Source organism: Rissa tridactyla, chromosome 1, assembly GCF_028500815.1.
Source record: "Rissa tridactyla isolate bRisTri1 chromosome 1, bRisTri1.patW.cur.20221130, whole genome shotgun sequence".
Classification (NCBI taxonomy): domain Eukaryota; kingdom Metazoa; phylum Chordata; class Aves; order Charadriiformes; family Laridae; genus Rissa; species Rissa tridactyla.
The window spans coordinates 158,842,815-158,857,775 of record NC_071466.1 but is presented as its reverse complement, the minus strand read 5'-3'; the positions used below and the strand labels follow the sequence as shown (position 1 = coordinate 158,857,775).

Here is a 14,961-nt window from a genome sequence, read left to right as displayed (position 1 = left end):
CCCTCGGTCTTACAGTCTTCTTCAAGTTGAGTAATACCATGTTTCACAGGAGACTCTTTGAGGAATGAATTAGTACTAATGTCAGTGAAGATGTCAGCATTTGACCTTGCAACACTGTCCCCTTCCTACTGAGATCAGATTTCATTTTTCTCAGTTTTTACGTGGATGTAAGATAAAAATAATGCCGATATTACCCATCATTCTATTCATCCAAATATGCACAGTCCTCACAAATTCCAAACAATTTTTAAGCATTTTTTTAATCAAAGAGTACCATCTTGCACTTTGATTTTTGTTTACTGCTGAAGAGATTAAATTAAGTAACAGGCACAAAAAAACCTTCTGAAGACTGGCACTAAAAATGATTGCTGTTCCCTGGAGCTTTTAAATAGCGTATTTCTCCTGAGCCAATTTCTTCCTCCCCCACTCAAACAAATATGATTATCTGAAATTACCTCCCTAAATTATGCCTAATCATCATTCTATTCAGTTTCAATTTTAGCAGCTCAGATGTCCAGAATAAATTATGACTATCATCCTCTCTTCACACTGCATACGCTAATATCCCGCTTGAGTTCACAGGTTTGAATGCCTCACTCGGAGTTCCCCCTCCACAGGGCCCCTGGTAAGGTAAGGACCTGCTACCCCTCTTCAAGGCCTTCTAAGAACACCATTAGATGATACCACAGAAAAAAACCCAAACCATATCTGTACTGCGGATGCTTTCAAGGTGATTCAGATTGCTATCGGTCCATTCCATTAAGGGAGCTCCTATTATATTGCTTATACTGTATCACTTCGGAAACACAAAACGAGAGCGGTGGACTTCACTTCTGCAGACCACCATCCTGGTGCTCCCTTTTACCTCACACATGCAGGTAAAAAACACCAATTCTGTGCAAAGACCCAAAGGAGTGATAGACAGGTTTTGCCGGGATCCTCAGTTCATATAACTGGCCCTAATACTACTAAAATCAGGGAAGCATCTCTGATTTATACCTGGGAGAAGCTGTCCCCTACTAAGTGGAAAAAGCTAAGCCCTTCATTAAAGAGGAACTGCAAGACAAGCACAAGAAAAAAAAAGATGGTCGTGCGACCTTGTGTACTTTACTTCAGAAGTCAAGTCCTGTGAGAGTAAAGGAGAGATCTTTAAAAGGGTAGAATTTAATACAAATAATTGTCATGTAGCTGATCCCCTTCCATAGCACCAGTTTATAAGCCTATTTTGAGGACACTTATCTAAAAAAAAAAAAAAATTAGCTTTGACAACCACTTTAGCAGAAATAGTATTTGAAGCCTTTATAAATGGATCTTTGAGCGGGAGGAAAATTCGGTACTTCCCAGTAGAGGGAGCACTGGATTAGGGGAGACTGTAAACATTTAAACAAATTAACACACTAAAAAAAAACAATAATCCCAGATTAAACATAAATGTTAGATTTCTAAATATTAAAAAAAGATAATTTCCTGTCCTTCCCTCCCTCCTACATTCCCCCAAATTCTGACCTCTTTAACAGAGCTCTGCTATTCAGATTTCCAACACCTTAGCCCAGAATTCTACAAAAACTGAGATATAAAGTGACTTCATGTACAAACCTCTGCACAGACGGGATGAATTCCTATGGTGCTATCCAGCTGCTCTTTTGTCAACCCACATCTCATAGCAGCTGCAAACCCTTGGGTGATTTCTCCAGCGTTCGGACCAAGGACATGGAAACCAATGACTCTCTCCTAAAAGCCAAATGTAATCAAATACAAGCACAGTCATGCCTTTGGTTCTCTTTAGATAACGTGTAAGATTTTCTTACTCTATCATTTCATCAGTTCACAAAACATACCACAAATTAATGTAACCACACAAATGTGAACTATCATTAGCACCAACAGATGGGAAATAGTGGGTATAATTTTATTCTCTGTCCGTAAAGGAAAAGATTCAACTAGGAACTCAAGAATGGGCTTCCTTACAAAGTTTTGTGCCGGAGTCCTTTGTTTACATCAACAGCATGCAAATTTAACACACACCATGGCCTATGTTTGATCATAGTGTATGTCCAAATCACAAATACGCATTTAAATTTTATTCAGGCAAACTATTCCACTTATTCCAACAGACTGCTTGCCGAAGTAAAGATGAGCAGCTTGCGCAAAGGTTTGCAACATCAGGGCCTGTGCTGGGTGGGTACCTGGTGCGTATCTACTGAAGAACTTGCAGTTCGATAGTTGTTCATGGGAAAGGGCCACAAGGTAAAGCTCAGAGCTAACCAGATGTGGCAAGAAGCGTACTGGAACTAAACTGACGACTACTTTTGTTGCAGTGTTCGCTGTCGTTGGGAATATGAATATACCTAGAGAATATACCTAGAGACTGGCAAAACAAACTGAAAGCCATCCAGTTACAAGGACAATACTGTTACTTCACACTTCTCACCTCCACACTACTGTTCAACTGCAAAACACGTCACACTGCACATATATCCTCAGCAAACACTCAACAGTAGAAGCTGTACTGACTTGACCTGATTTTCTTAAAGAAAAGCTTGCTTCTCCAAGAAAAGCAAGTCTCCTTTAGCAAATGCCAACTGCTGTGGGCTTCAGTGGCTTTCAGGGCATTAATCAGATTTTGCTGAGCATAGATACAGCCTAGTTGGGTATCAAAAGTTACCTGCTCCTCCCGCTAAATATCACATATAAGGGAGTGTGGATATACTCAGTACACTGAAAGGTTATTTTTCTGTCAGTCAGCCTGAGGAGGGAGATTTACCACAGTGTTTATTTAACTAAGAAAAGCTATAATTAAGTAATAACTAAAATGGAATTACCCTTATTTTCCTTTAAAAATAAGGACATATGTAAAAATAAAACCATAGTAATGAAACTGAGGTAACTACAGTTTTAAAAAGTTTTCTGAACTATTTTTCACCTGGGGTAACTTTCAACTCTACTCCTAGATGTTTAAATACGTTCCGAATTTTCAGGACAAGACATGGAAACAAATTAATGAAACACTTCAAAACACCACTAAGCCTTTTCATTTTCTTAAGTAACTTCGGATTAGGAATGTAACCATGGGTTCTAAAACAGCTAAAATAGCTTCCACACTAGTGCAAACTCCTCCAGAAAGAGATGGACAAAACCAGACAGGTTTGCAAATTTTACAAAATTGTGACGGGATGCTTAGAAAGACTGCAGGAAGATAAAATATGTATCTAATGATTAAAGAAAATAGGTAAAATAGATCCAAAAATTTTTTAGGACTGATAACTCTATGCCACTATCTTAACAGGAATACATTTTAACAGCATATTATTCTTCATAATAGTTCATATTATTAAACTAAACTAATTCTTTATTAAACAGATGATGATCATTCAGAGAACGGCACACAAATTCTTTTAACCAATTAGTAATTTTGCTTGTGCTTCAGCAGGTACTGCACATTTTCATACCCAGGAAATTTTATCCTAGTCCAAGGATAATCCTGGCATTATCACCCTAAATGAGATTTGTGCGGGCAAGATACATTAATCCTGTAAGAACGAGCTCAAGAGTTTTATAGACATGTGTATTTGCAGAGGTTACAAGTTGTGATTTCTGACTAACCTCAAGTTCAGAGAGAAGAATCTCTCTGAAAAGACTGTCCCAGTTTGGGAAGGGGGAATACAATAAACCGATACAAATTCTAACCATTTTGACATGCATTGACTCACTCTCTTTTCAAAGTTAATGAATAATCTTAGAGATTTCTACTTCTTATTTTACATGTATGGAAGAAGTACAATACACCAATGGCAGAATATTCTGTTTTACTAAGGGCCATTTATTACATTTCAAAAGGTAGAAAAATTTAAGTTAATTTTAATTTGTTAAAAATAACCTATTTATAGCTGTGGTAGTATCAATGGTGCCTGTGATGAATGTATAGCTGCTGTTTTCCCTGGAAGAAAAGATGCACTTACATTATCTTGAATATTGCAAATTATCTTCGCATAGCATTTGTTGTTGTCTCTGGATGGCACAGTCCATTCCAGTGGCCAGAAATGACTATGGTACACCTAGAAATACAACACAGGTTAAAAGAGGTGTGGAATTTCACAGCAGAGAGCATTATCTTCCAAAAACCGCCAGACTATGTTATGTTTGCCTTGTCCACCTCCAAAGGCAGAGCTTTACTACTGACTGCAATTGCTTTTGGAAATCACACACGTAAAAACTTTCAACAATTGTGACACCGCACAAGGATGAACCTTTAGCTAACAACTCTTCACTAGCAATCAGCCATGCATGTAGAATTTGGAATACTTGAGATCAGGGTGAGACTCTTTCCCCTTGATGAACGCCAAAGAAGGAAGCCTCTACAAAACAATCGCTACAATCACTGGTGTCATCCAATAATTAAAAAAACCCCAACAAACCAAGAAGCCACACGTGTATTACACTTCCAGGATGCAGTTCACCATGTTCTCATTAAACTAGACACATACAAGCTTCCCTCATGGATTTGTCTGTGAGTCTACCCCAGGATGAAGGCAAAAATATTTCTCAGAACAGAAAAAGGGAAGAAATAGCTTCAGAGCCAGGGTTTAGGAGCGATGAGGGCATGCTTTTTGCATGCTCTCTTAGATCGTATATCACTGCAAAATGGAAAGTACATTGAAAAAAACACAGCAAAACCACACTCTTCTGTCTGCCCCAGCCAACATCACCAGACAGATTTCTAGCTGCAGACAAGGTTGCTCACCCACCTCTGTAGGCACGTATCTCAGAAAAAGACAGGGTGTTTTGAGGCACAGTTCTACCCAGAACTCTCAGCAGCTCCCCTTCGAAGCTAACCTCAGATTGATTACTATTTGAAAGTTGTTTTTAATTGATCGCAACTCTAGTAAAAATATGTCCCTTCACAAACTACAAGAGACAGCTCAATGTTTTTTCCATATTAATTGGGTTACAAAGCATTTATAAGCATCACTATGTGCAACTGAAAATTAACAGGTCTGAATGACAGATGCAACTCAATAATCCTACTGAAGCTTGCAAAAGCCAATATGGTGACACGATAGAGAGGTCAGAACAAACTAAATTAGGACTTAGCAGCCATACAAATGCTTCTGCATGCAAATTTTCAAAAATGGCTCTGAAAATGGGAAGTGCATTTTCCACAAAGAACGGTCCAGTGTTACACATGTAACAGCAAGAATTTGACTCAATAACAAAAATTTGTCTATATATATATATATACACACACACATAAACACACAGAGAAACTTTGTGGGGAAAGCAGAATTTAAACCCCTGCCCTCTAGTCAAGTTAACAGCACTTGACACACTCCCATTTTAAGTCATATTTACTTCTTTTCTCCACAGTCCAAGTCAAAAAACATAACTGACAAAGCTAAGAGGGAAACAAGTTCTCAACTTTATGAGCCACCACTTATCTGCTTATTTCCCCAAGTAATGCTCCTCAGGTGATATTCATGGGACATAAAAGTTCATTTTATTGTCAGACTCCCTCCCCTCGTGCTTTCTGTAACGTGGTCTGTAGAGTATTTTCTAAGAACAGCCTTAGGCACTAAGTGCTTACATATGTCTAATTTCACTCTTGACCAGCAATCCCAGTGACTGAAAAAGGGTCATTCACGTGAGTAAAATTAAGCACATACCTCCTTGCATAGTCAAAATAAGCCGGTAAAATGAGCATAACAACGTCTGGCTTTATAAAGCAAAAGTATTCCTTCCATGGCAAGGAATTTGCCACACTGTAGATACAAAAAGCTCCCCTTTGACATGAAAACCAATGTATTGCTTCTAGCACATACCCAGCTTTAATTTATCCTGAACTATTTGCAGACACAAAGAAATGCCTTTTTTTTTTTTTAAACCAAATATTCTACCTTCAAGCCCAGTTTGCCAAAAATAGAACTTATTTGCAACTACAGCTCTTGGAATTGGGGACTATTTTTATAGCATGCCTAGGAACTGCCAAGGAAGACAAAAACTTACCTAGCTACCTACTGCCCTTACATCAGAATACAGAACAGTGCTTTGATCAGCTCTTAACATTATAACATTATTTTAATTTACAAATTGGGAACTTAAAAATCCAGATGAAACTAAGGCATTTACCTCAATGTTTTCCTCCCCAAACTTCTGCACCGCAGCCTCTTCAGAATACCCACAGGCTCCATACTCCAAAGGAGTGAATACAGTGGTTGGAACGTTCACATAGTCACACTGTGTAGCATTCAAAACAAAAAAACCAACACAACGTCAGTAATAAAATCAGGATATCAGGTAAAAATTCTGCAGTTTGAAAGACAGGACGAAAAGTTGGATTATTCAACATTCTGAAAGCTACTTTTTCTTTTTTAATTTTTTTAAAATTAAGCTACAGTTTTGGTTTTGTCCCTCTCAGAGGTGTTAACTAGAGCAAGAACAGAACGACAGTTTAAAGCCACACTGACATTAGTATGCACAGATTAAAAGGAATAAGAAATTCAGTGCCCTGTTTTAAAAACATACCAGATCACAGGTCAAACTGGAGATAAAAAGTAGACTGTTCAGCTGTGCCTACAAAGCATGCTATTTTTAGCTGGGGATGCTGCAAAGACACCACCAAATCCGAAAACCATCATGTTTTTTAACACCTGTGGCCTAAGCAATGCCAAAGAACCAAAGACATGAACTACAGCTGTCTGGGGGGACAGCTAGAACTCCAGCCGATACTACAGCCTAATCACATACCATGAGAGGTAAACATTGACCCCTGACTTCACTGGAGCTTTACAGTGTTCTAGAGGTTCCCTCTCTGGGCAACCTCTGGGCCTGACCACCTTAATTGTAGAGAAGTTTTTTCTTATGTTTAAATGGAATTTTCCTGTGTTTCAATTTGAATCTATTGCCTCTTGTCCTTGCACTGTCCTTTACGCCACTGAAAAGAGTCTGGCTCCACCTTCTTTATTCTCTACCATCAGGTATAAATACACATTGATATAAGAGCCCCCCAGGGCATCTCTTCTGCCAGGTACAAAAATTCCCAGCTGTCTCAGCCTCTCCTCATGTGCCAGATGCTCCAGTCCCTTAATCATAGCCATGCACCTTTGCTGGACTTGCCCTGTCCTTCTTGCACCGGGGAGCCCAGAACTGGACACAAAATCCAAGCTCACCAGCGCCAAGTGGAGGGAAAAAGGTCACTTCCCTCCACCAGCTGGCAATGCTCTGCCAGGATGTAGCCCAGGATGCCACTGGCCGCCTTTGCCATGAGGGTCCATTGCTGGCTCATTGTCAAGTTGTCCTCCAGACCCCCCGGGGTTTTCTCTGCCCAGCTGCTTTCCAGTTGGTGGGTCCCCAGCCTGTGTTGGTGCATGGGGTTACGCCGCCCCAGGTACAGGACTCTGCACGTCTCCTTGCTGAACTCCATGAGATCCGTTTCAGCTCACTTCTCCAGGCTGACCAGGTCCTTCTGAGTGGCAGCACAAACACTGGGTGCATCAGTCTCTTTCCCCCAGTTTTGTATCATCTGCAAACTTGCTGAGGGTGCACTCTGTTTCATCATCCAGATCATTAATGAAGATGTTAAACAGTACTGGACGGAGTATCCAGCACTTTGGCACACCACTGGTCTTCAGCTAGTCTTTGTAATGCTGGTCACAGTCCCTTAAGCCTGGCAGTTCAGTCAGTTTTCCACCCACCTCACTGTCCACTTGCCTGTACTTCATCGGTTTGTCTATGAGAATGTTATGGGAGACAGTGTCAAGAGCCTTTACTAGAGTCATCTACTGCTCTCCCCGTATCCACCAAATTAGTCGTTCTGCCATAGCAGACTAACAGGCTGGTCAGATCTATTTAACTTCTATTAATTCTAATTTCTATGGAATTCAACTCTAATTAATTTCCTTTGTGACTGAGGGTCAACTAAGATGCTGCTTACTATTCTTTCTCCACCTATCCATAACACTTCCATTATGCTTCACATAATCACCCTTTCCAGATTTGTTACAACAGCAATGTAAGCCAGGATCCCATCTAAGTGGTTACTCATTTCTTGGATTCACTGAAAGAGATGATGCTTTCTTTGGCAGCATAAGGATTTTCATACCTTGAAAGACAGTTACGTGGCATAAAATGTAAATTAAGACATATCCATAGTATTGCAGCAAGAAAAAAAACTCTGGCTCCAGCTATGGTTTTCTTAAACTTTGCCTGGCTGATGTAATGACATGATGCACACTAATTCAGAATTCTGTTACTGCAATACCTGCCAACCTAAAATAAACAACTCAATCAAGCTCTAAATCTGGCCAACAGCTGAACTTGATATGAATACAGCAGGCTCTAACAGAGAAAAACCTTTATGCTCATGCCCTATGGTTATGAAGGTGAAACAAGCACCCATCAATGGTGCTGGGACAACAGTTCTTTAAAGGCACCCTCCTTTCCTCCTGGTTTAAAGACAAGGTGTAAATGAGTACCCATGTTACTTCTATTTGGACTAGTATAAGTTGACTGAAACCTACAATTGCGCTAGTATGAAACATAAGCACCAAACTGATGAATTCAACTTCTCAGGTATAAATACGTGCTGACTTATTGGCACATTTGATCTTCCTTTGTGTCCACATTCTATTATAAGTAGAACTATGTATTGCATTGAAAACGCACGGATGAGAAGTGAAAAAAATTAGTGGAAATAATATTGAAAATGAAGACCATCATAAACCCCTATTACACTCTTTTTAGGGACTGTAGGTAGGTTTAGTAAACTGCCTATGAATTAGAGTTAAAGCATTTAATGGGATGGGAATGATTGCCGAATTTTAGGGAAGGCAGTAGAGTTAAAAACAAGTTAAATGATCTCAGTTAATTTTATTATCATTATACTCTGAGAGAAAAATAAAACCTCTAAATAGGGAAAAAAGAGACTACGGCTTAAGGCATAAGGTAGTTATTTCATCCTACACAATTAGCAGAACATATCTGCAGTAATATCTTTGCAAGGGGAAAATTAAAGTGATCATCAAAGCTAATCCTTAAAAGCCTACTGAGTGTTCCATAAACAAGCAGACTTGCACTCCGCACTTAGAAGTAGAGCAATGACAGTGTTTTGTGGCAACTGGTTCCTTACCTTACTGGTTGCCCCACCATAAAGCCTTTGAACTAACAATCTTGCTGCCTGGATTGCCACTGGTGTGAGTTCCAGCTTGTCCTGCAGTATATCTCCAACAGCATAGATATACGGCACATTCGTTTGCTCCTCATCGTTGACAGGAATTTTTCCTGTTCTGCAATTTGAATTAACAAGAAAAAAGATTTAAGTGTTCTGCTGTTAAGACTGGAGGTGTAAATAAACTTGCAGGAGTCCGGCCCTTTAGTTTTAAAAGACGCGTATTTTAAGTATGAGGGAAAGAAGTTATATTCACAATCTTACAGTCTTGGGCAAAAATGTAAAGTAGGGCAAATTTGACCAAAACTACAGGAGTTTACACAGTGGATAAAGAGGTGGCCCGTGAATTTGTGATTCATCTCCTGAATCAATTCTTTGGTGAGGCATAAATCCTCTCCTCAAACACCCTCTACTACCAGCTGAGCTATGTACTGACAACCTTGAGGAACAACAAGAAGAGACATTCTCCCACTCAAGCGGCAGGACAAACAAATTTCTCCATTTCTGAAATTCCATTCCAGTGGCTGAAGCAGTTTCTATAAACTCACCCTTCAGGCTTCTACAGAGAGACAGGTCAAGTTGTTAGACACCCTACTCAAGGGACAGCCAGCAAGCCTTTTAGCTATAAGTGTACTGAGCTAATGGAAGTTTTTAATTATTAATATTTCCTACTTCATTAATAAATGAGATAGTGCAGTAATCACTGCAAGAAACACATGTAACAGGGAAACCTAATCAGACAGGCACAGAAGCAGTCACACAGTTACTTGAGGGACCAGCGGCGATTCCTGTATTAAAATCCAACTCCCTCAATTTTGCTCTTGTTAACAAATATATAGCTTACACTAATAATTTTATACTTCATTCTGTTAAGCTAGTAATAGGTGTCCTGATGTCAGAAAGATGTGTACTGTTCCCCAAGACTGCCAATTTTGAGTGGACCAAAATTTCCACTTATTTAGAACATCACAACAGTTCCCTTTGGCAACACCAGTCACGGCGTTCATAGATCAGCCGCCCTCTGCACTCTTTCCAGAAGCGACCACGTCAAGTTCAGGTCCTGTGTCTTTTCTTCAAAGGGAAGATTGTCTAGGCACCACATCATCAGAAGATGTTTTAGTTACCAACATTGAAAACGTTACCGATAGCTCCACTCCCTGGTGCAACGACCTCACTACATTAAACATGAAATGCTCCTCTACAGGACACAGATTGCTCCCAGGGGTTGCTCTAAGGCAAAAAATAAACTCGTCCAAAACCTAAAACACATCACCAACTCCAAGTATGAGTTTAAGGAATGCTACTTTGACCTTACATTTCAAAATACACATATAGTAGCATTTACGTTAAAAATGTAACCAAACCCCACCACACTAAAAGCCTGTATGAACAAACAGATCTCTGCTCCAAGATGTGGCAGAGATAAAAACAAGGAGGTGGGAATAAGAGAGTACAAGGAACAACTGACAGATCCTAGAAAGCCCAGTCACTGGAAGAAGCTGAGACTGACCTGTGAACCTAGAGAGAAATTAACAGACACTTTTGACTTGCAGCATTTAGCAAGTGACATTTCAGTATCAAAAAAGTAAACGATGCAGTACCATGGGAGAAAATGCAGCTATGTCTGCTACACAGTCTCCTAATCCACGTGTATGCAAACACAAAACAAGTTTTTCCTCAAAGCGTTTGAACGTCTATGCACCACTACCATTGCAACAGTAAAGGACACAAGCTCTGCAGTCAGTGTTACACAGACATCTGTCCTTACTTTTCATTAATCTTCACTCCAACTTTGTCCAAACCAATTTTTCTTGTGCATGCATCTCTTCCAATTGCTACCAACACCTGCAAAACACCAATGCACGTTACTGATTTTTTAAAACCTCAAAAGGGCATTTGCATGTGACATCTATTATTTTCATTATATACTAAGGATTAGTTTCTAAGGCTTGGTCACATTAAGGTGAATACATTTGTTACTCATTGTACATTCACAGAGTTCAAGACAAGCCACACCACCACCATGACCTAATAATACCACGTTTTAATGATAAGAATGAATACAGCCAAATAGCTTTTCCTGGAATAATATCCCAAGAGTATTCTAAACAATTCAGTTAGGTCAGATTCTTTACTTCCTCACACTTTTATAATGAAGTGTTATATCCCTACCAGAGCAGGTGACCCCAAAACGCTCCGTAAGGAAAGGGCTCTTTAAGAAGGAAACTCAGATGCTTTGGCAAATAAAAAGACCATAAAATAATCTTTGTTTTGATCAGAAAATATAATTTACTTAAATAGGCTCTCAGACAAGTCACTGCCAAAGAATATTACTTGTTGAATATTATTTGTTTGAACATTTGTTCAAAATGATGGACAGACCAGGCCAAATTCTTGCCCATGGTATCAACTTAGCTACCCTTAACAAACAAAATAAATTCCAGCCTCTACCATCACAAGAAAAAGTGCTATATGCTTTGCAGACTTGGACAACTGCCCAGGTAACTATACAATGCTTCTCATAGACAACTAAGAACTGTGCTGAAAGAACCCAAGATCTGCTTCAAATCTTTTAGATGACCCAGCATGGCGGATCTTCGGAGCTGAAGGTCTTAAAATGCATCACACGCAGCTCATCGCTTCTATGAGGTGTGACAGCATTTCAGTGAAAGAGGTAGTGGCAATAAGAAATCAGAAGAAAAGATGGCACTGATTTGCTAGCTAAAAATCTTTCACTGCTATGGACCAGGAAAAATAGTATTACAACACTGTGCAACAGCACTGTTACTGTTATGCTTTCTCATAATATTAGCACTCAGATGCACTGAGGCATGTCCTTGTTATGGGATAACTGATGCATTATACAGGTAAATGAGGTCACTGGCACAGCGTTTGCAGTCTAAAATCCCAAGCTGCCAAATGCCTGTCTTTATGCGTTCTGTGTAGTTCCAAATACTTTATTCACAACATGGTTTTTTGTTTTTTTTTTCCTTTCAGCATCCAGGAATAAGAAAATGAGTAGGGTGAGGGGTGATGGAAACAGTCAATCAAAAATATAATGGCATACCTGCACACTGCAATTTTACTGTTTTGAGTATGTAATGAAGTTCCCTGACTGACTTGCCACTGGGCGTTAGTTGTTTTTGTGAAGCTGCTGTGTCAACAGGTCTTGAGAAGACATGACACCTGTTTGTTTAGCTCTTGCACAGACCAGTATTCTGTGCTAACTCCAGAACAGCATGCTTTAGTTATTATGAAAGTTATTATAAATCACTACTTATAGTTTATGACAAATATCCCACTGGGGAAAAATCCTGCAACTGATTGCACATGACCAAGTTCATCTAGATCCCTAAGCTAAAAAACAGGTTCCAAAAGTATGCAAGTGATCTCCTAAGGGACATGGGACTTACACGCATGGATTCTGGGACTTTTGTCACATTAATTACCTGTTGATTGCGCGCAATTAGCATATTGCAATGATTAAAAATAATTTCAAAAAATCTAAACTATGGGTAGTAACATCCCACAAAATGTTAACATTAAATGGAAGGCTATTTCATGTTCTTTATGTATGTAGACAGGACTCACAGTATTGTATTCTCCTTCAGTTATTTGGTTCCCTGTTGTGGACTTGGCTGTAACCTTCAATCTTCCAGGAGTTCCTTCCTCAATCTGCTCAACCTACAACATTAGGGAAAATAAAAAAAAAAAGGGGGGGGGGTTTAGTTTCAAATAAAGATATGCAAAAGTATCTTCGTCCCATCACATATCTTACCATTGAAAATGAGCGTTTAACCGTGACCTAAAATTCAAGCATTCATTCTAAAGTTATTTTCACCTTTCTCTAGATTTGTGATTACTACTTGCATGTTTAAACATTTTTGTTTATCTCTATGCATTTATTCTTATGACCAATACAATAAGAAAAACCTTGCTTCTGTTTATAAAAGTTGATTGATAGCTAAGTTCTTGTCCAAGCCCACCCACTACATGAGCTGCTAGTATCAGCTGGGGACAGAGGAGGTGCAGAGGCAGGGAACTCCTGCAAGACCTGGAAACACCATCAGACATTTTCTTCAACCGCACCTTGAGGACCATCGTGCCTTCCACCCACGGGAAGCCACGCTCACAGCCCAGCCCTTAGAAGAACAGGCCTTTAGCCTGTTTGAATGATATTATTGGAACATATAAAGCTGCCATGGCCTTGCAGGAGAGGGCAGCAGCTGGTTCTAAATGGCTGAAAAAACACCAGCAACTTCAGAAAAAAAAGCCCTACAGAGTTTCCCAGAGTCAACTGAAATAAATATTCCTAGTTTTGTTTTAGCTACAGATCCGGCTGCACACTCTCTCTCAAGTAATGCAGCAGGTTACTGCCTATTCCAGCAAAGCGAAAAAAAAACCACCCAAACCAAAAAACCAAAGGTGAATCTTTTTGCAACTGTGCTCTTTGTTCAGAGTAATAACAAAATAAAGGTTTGTTTAAAAGAAAACCAAACACAAAATACTCCCCCTGCCACACCCTACCCCTCCATATATCAGAAAACAAAAAGCAGAAAGAGTAATACCCCTGACTTTTTTTCCAAGCATTCCTTTTCCCTCTGCTAAATAAATCAACTAAACAAGTGAATGGACTTTGAAGCTATGTATGCGGACTCTCTTCTGTCCTCATTAATGTTCACTGGACTGTGAGGAATATCCTCAGCTACAGTTTTTACCCCCCCAGGAACAGCAAGGCACCCAGCTCCTTCCCACGGCTGGCTGTACATACAAGAGACATGTACAAGTGCAACACAACTTCATTCGGGAAATTTTCAGTGTTCATTCTGCAGGAGAAAAAGTACTTTCCAACAGCTGCCCTAGTTCCTACTTCGTATTCAGTATTTGAAGACAGAAAAAGCAAAATTTCTGATGAAGCTCTCTTCCCCTTTTTTAAGTTAAAAAAACCCAGACCTTCTGCGCCATCCTGCCAACTTTAAAGGATCACTGTGTTAAACTGCTCCTATTCAAAGGCAGCATTACTTATAATAATTCATCTTCTGTCTTCAAACGTCCCAAGGAAGGGTTTTAATAAGCACAACATGCATAACTTCAAAAACAGTGTTTGAAAGAGACAAGAAGACCTGCTAAAAACATATCCAGCAATTTAAGTTTAAGGATATGCTCAACCAAAAACAGGGGCAAATATTTCACTCCCATTGAAATCAAAGACATAGTGAAGGGCCAGGGTAAAATTCACAAAAGTGCATTTTGTGACCAGGGTAATGGGACTTCTCTTCGCACGGTGCATCTGGAGGAGACCGCTTGCCGTTTACTTGAAATGATCTGCTTCTTGTAAAATCAGCTTCCTTCCTTCCCAGCCCCCAGGACAGCTACAAAAAGCTACGTCTGAAACAAAAACTAAATAATCGCCCCTGCTTTTCATACAACATGGGACTTCTGCAATGCAAACGTGCACAAAACCAAAGTTCCATGAAACTTCTCACAGAACATCTCTTACAATCTGTGAGAGGGGGTCAGATCCACAGCGGGGTAACTGACAAGAGCATTTAATATGAAAACTAACAGTCTTCACTCGATCTAATGCTTTAATGCCCAAAGTGTTAAACTTGGTAACACTCTGGCTTAACGCCAAATTGAAAACTGCTTAACACGTTATTTCCCATTTCATAATAAATAAGCACTAATTATTTAGAAAAAAAACCAAACATTAAGAAAAATACTGTTAGCACCTGAAGTCTTTGATAAGGCAATTTTAGATTAGAAAAGCTCCAGAGCTATCTAATCTGCTTTTCAACCTG

At 39.5% G+C, this 14,961-nt stretch overlaps 1 protein-coding gene across 1 annotated transcript in view; it reads right to left on the bottom strand.

Moving 5' to 3' along the window:
• Positions 1-14,961, bottom strand: part of TXNRD1 (thioredoxin reductase 1) — a 41,741-nt gene that overhangs the window by 3,352 nt on the left and 23,428 nt on the right. Inside the window, exons 9-14 of the mRNA XM_054222269.1 lie at positions 12,752-12,844; positions 10,929-11,005; positions 9,122-9,278; positions 6,124-6,231; positions 3,960-4,055; positions 1,597-1,731 (exon numbers count right to left, since the gene is read on the bottom strand). Coding sequence (XP_054078244.1) covers positions 1,597-1,731; positions 3,960-4,055; positions 6,124-6,231; positions 9,122-9,278; positions 10,929-11,005; positions 12,752-12,844 — 666 coding nt within the window. The remainder of the gene's footprint in view (positions 1-1,596; positions 1,732-3,959; positions 4,056-6,123; positions 6,232-9,121; positions 9,279-10,928; positions 11,006-12,751; positions 12,845-14,961) is intronic.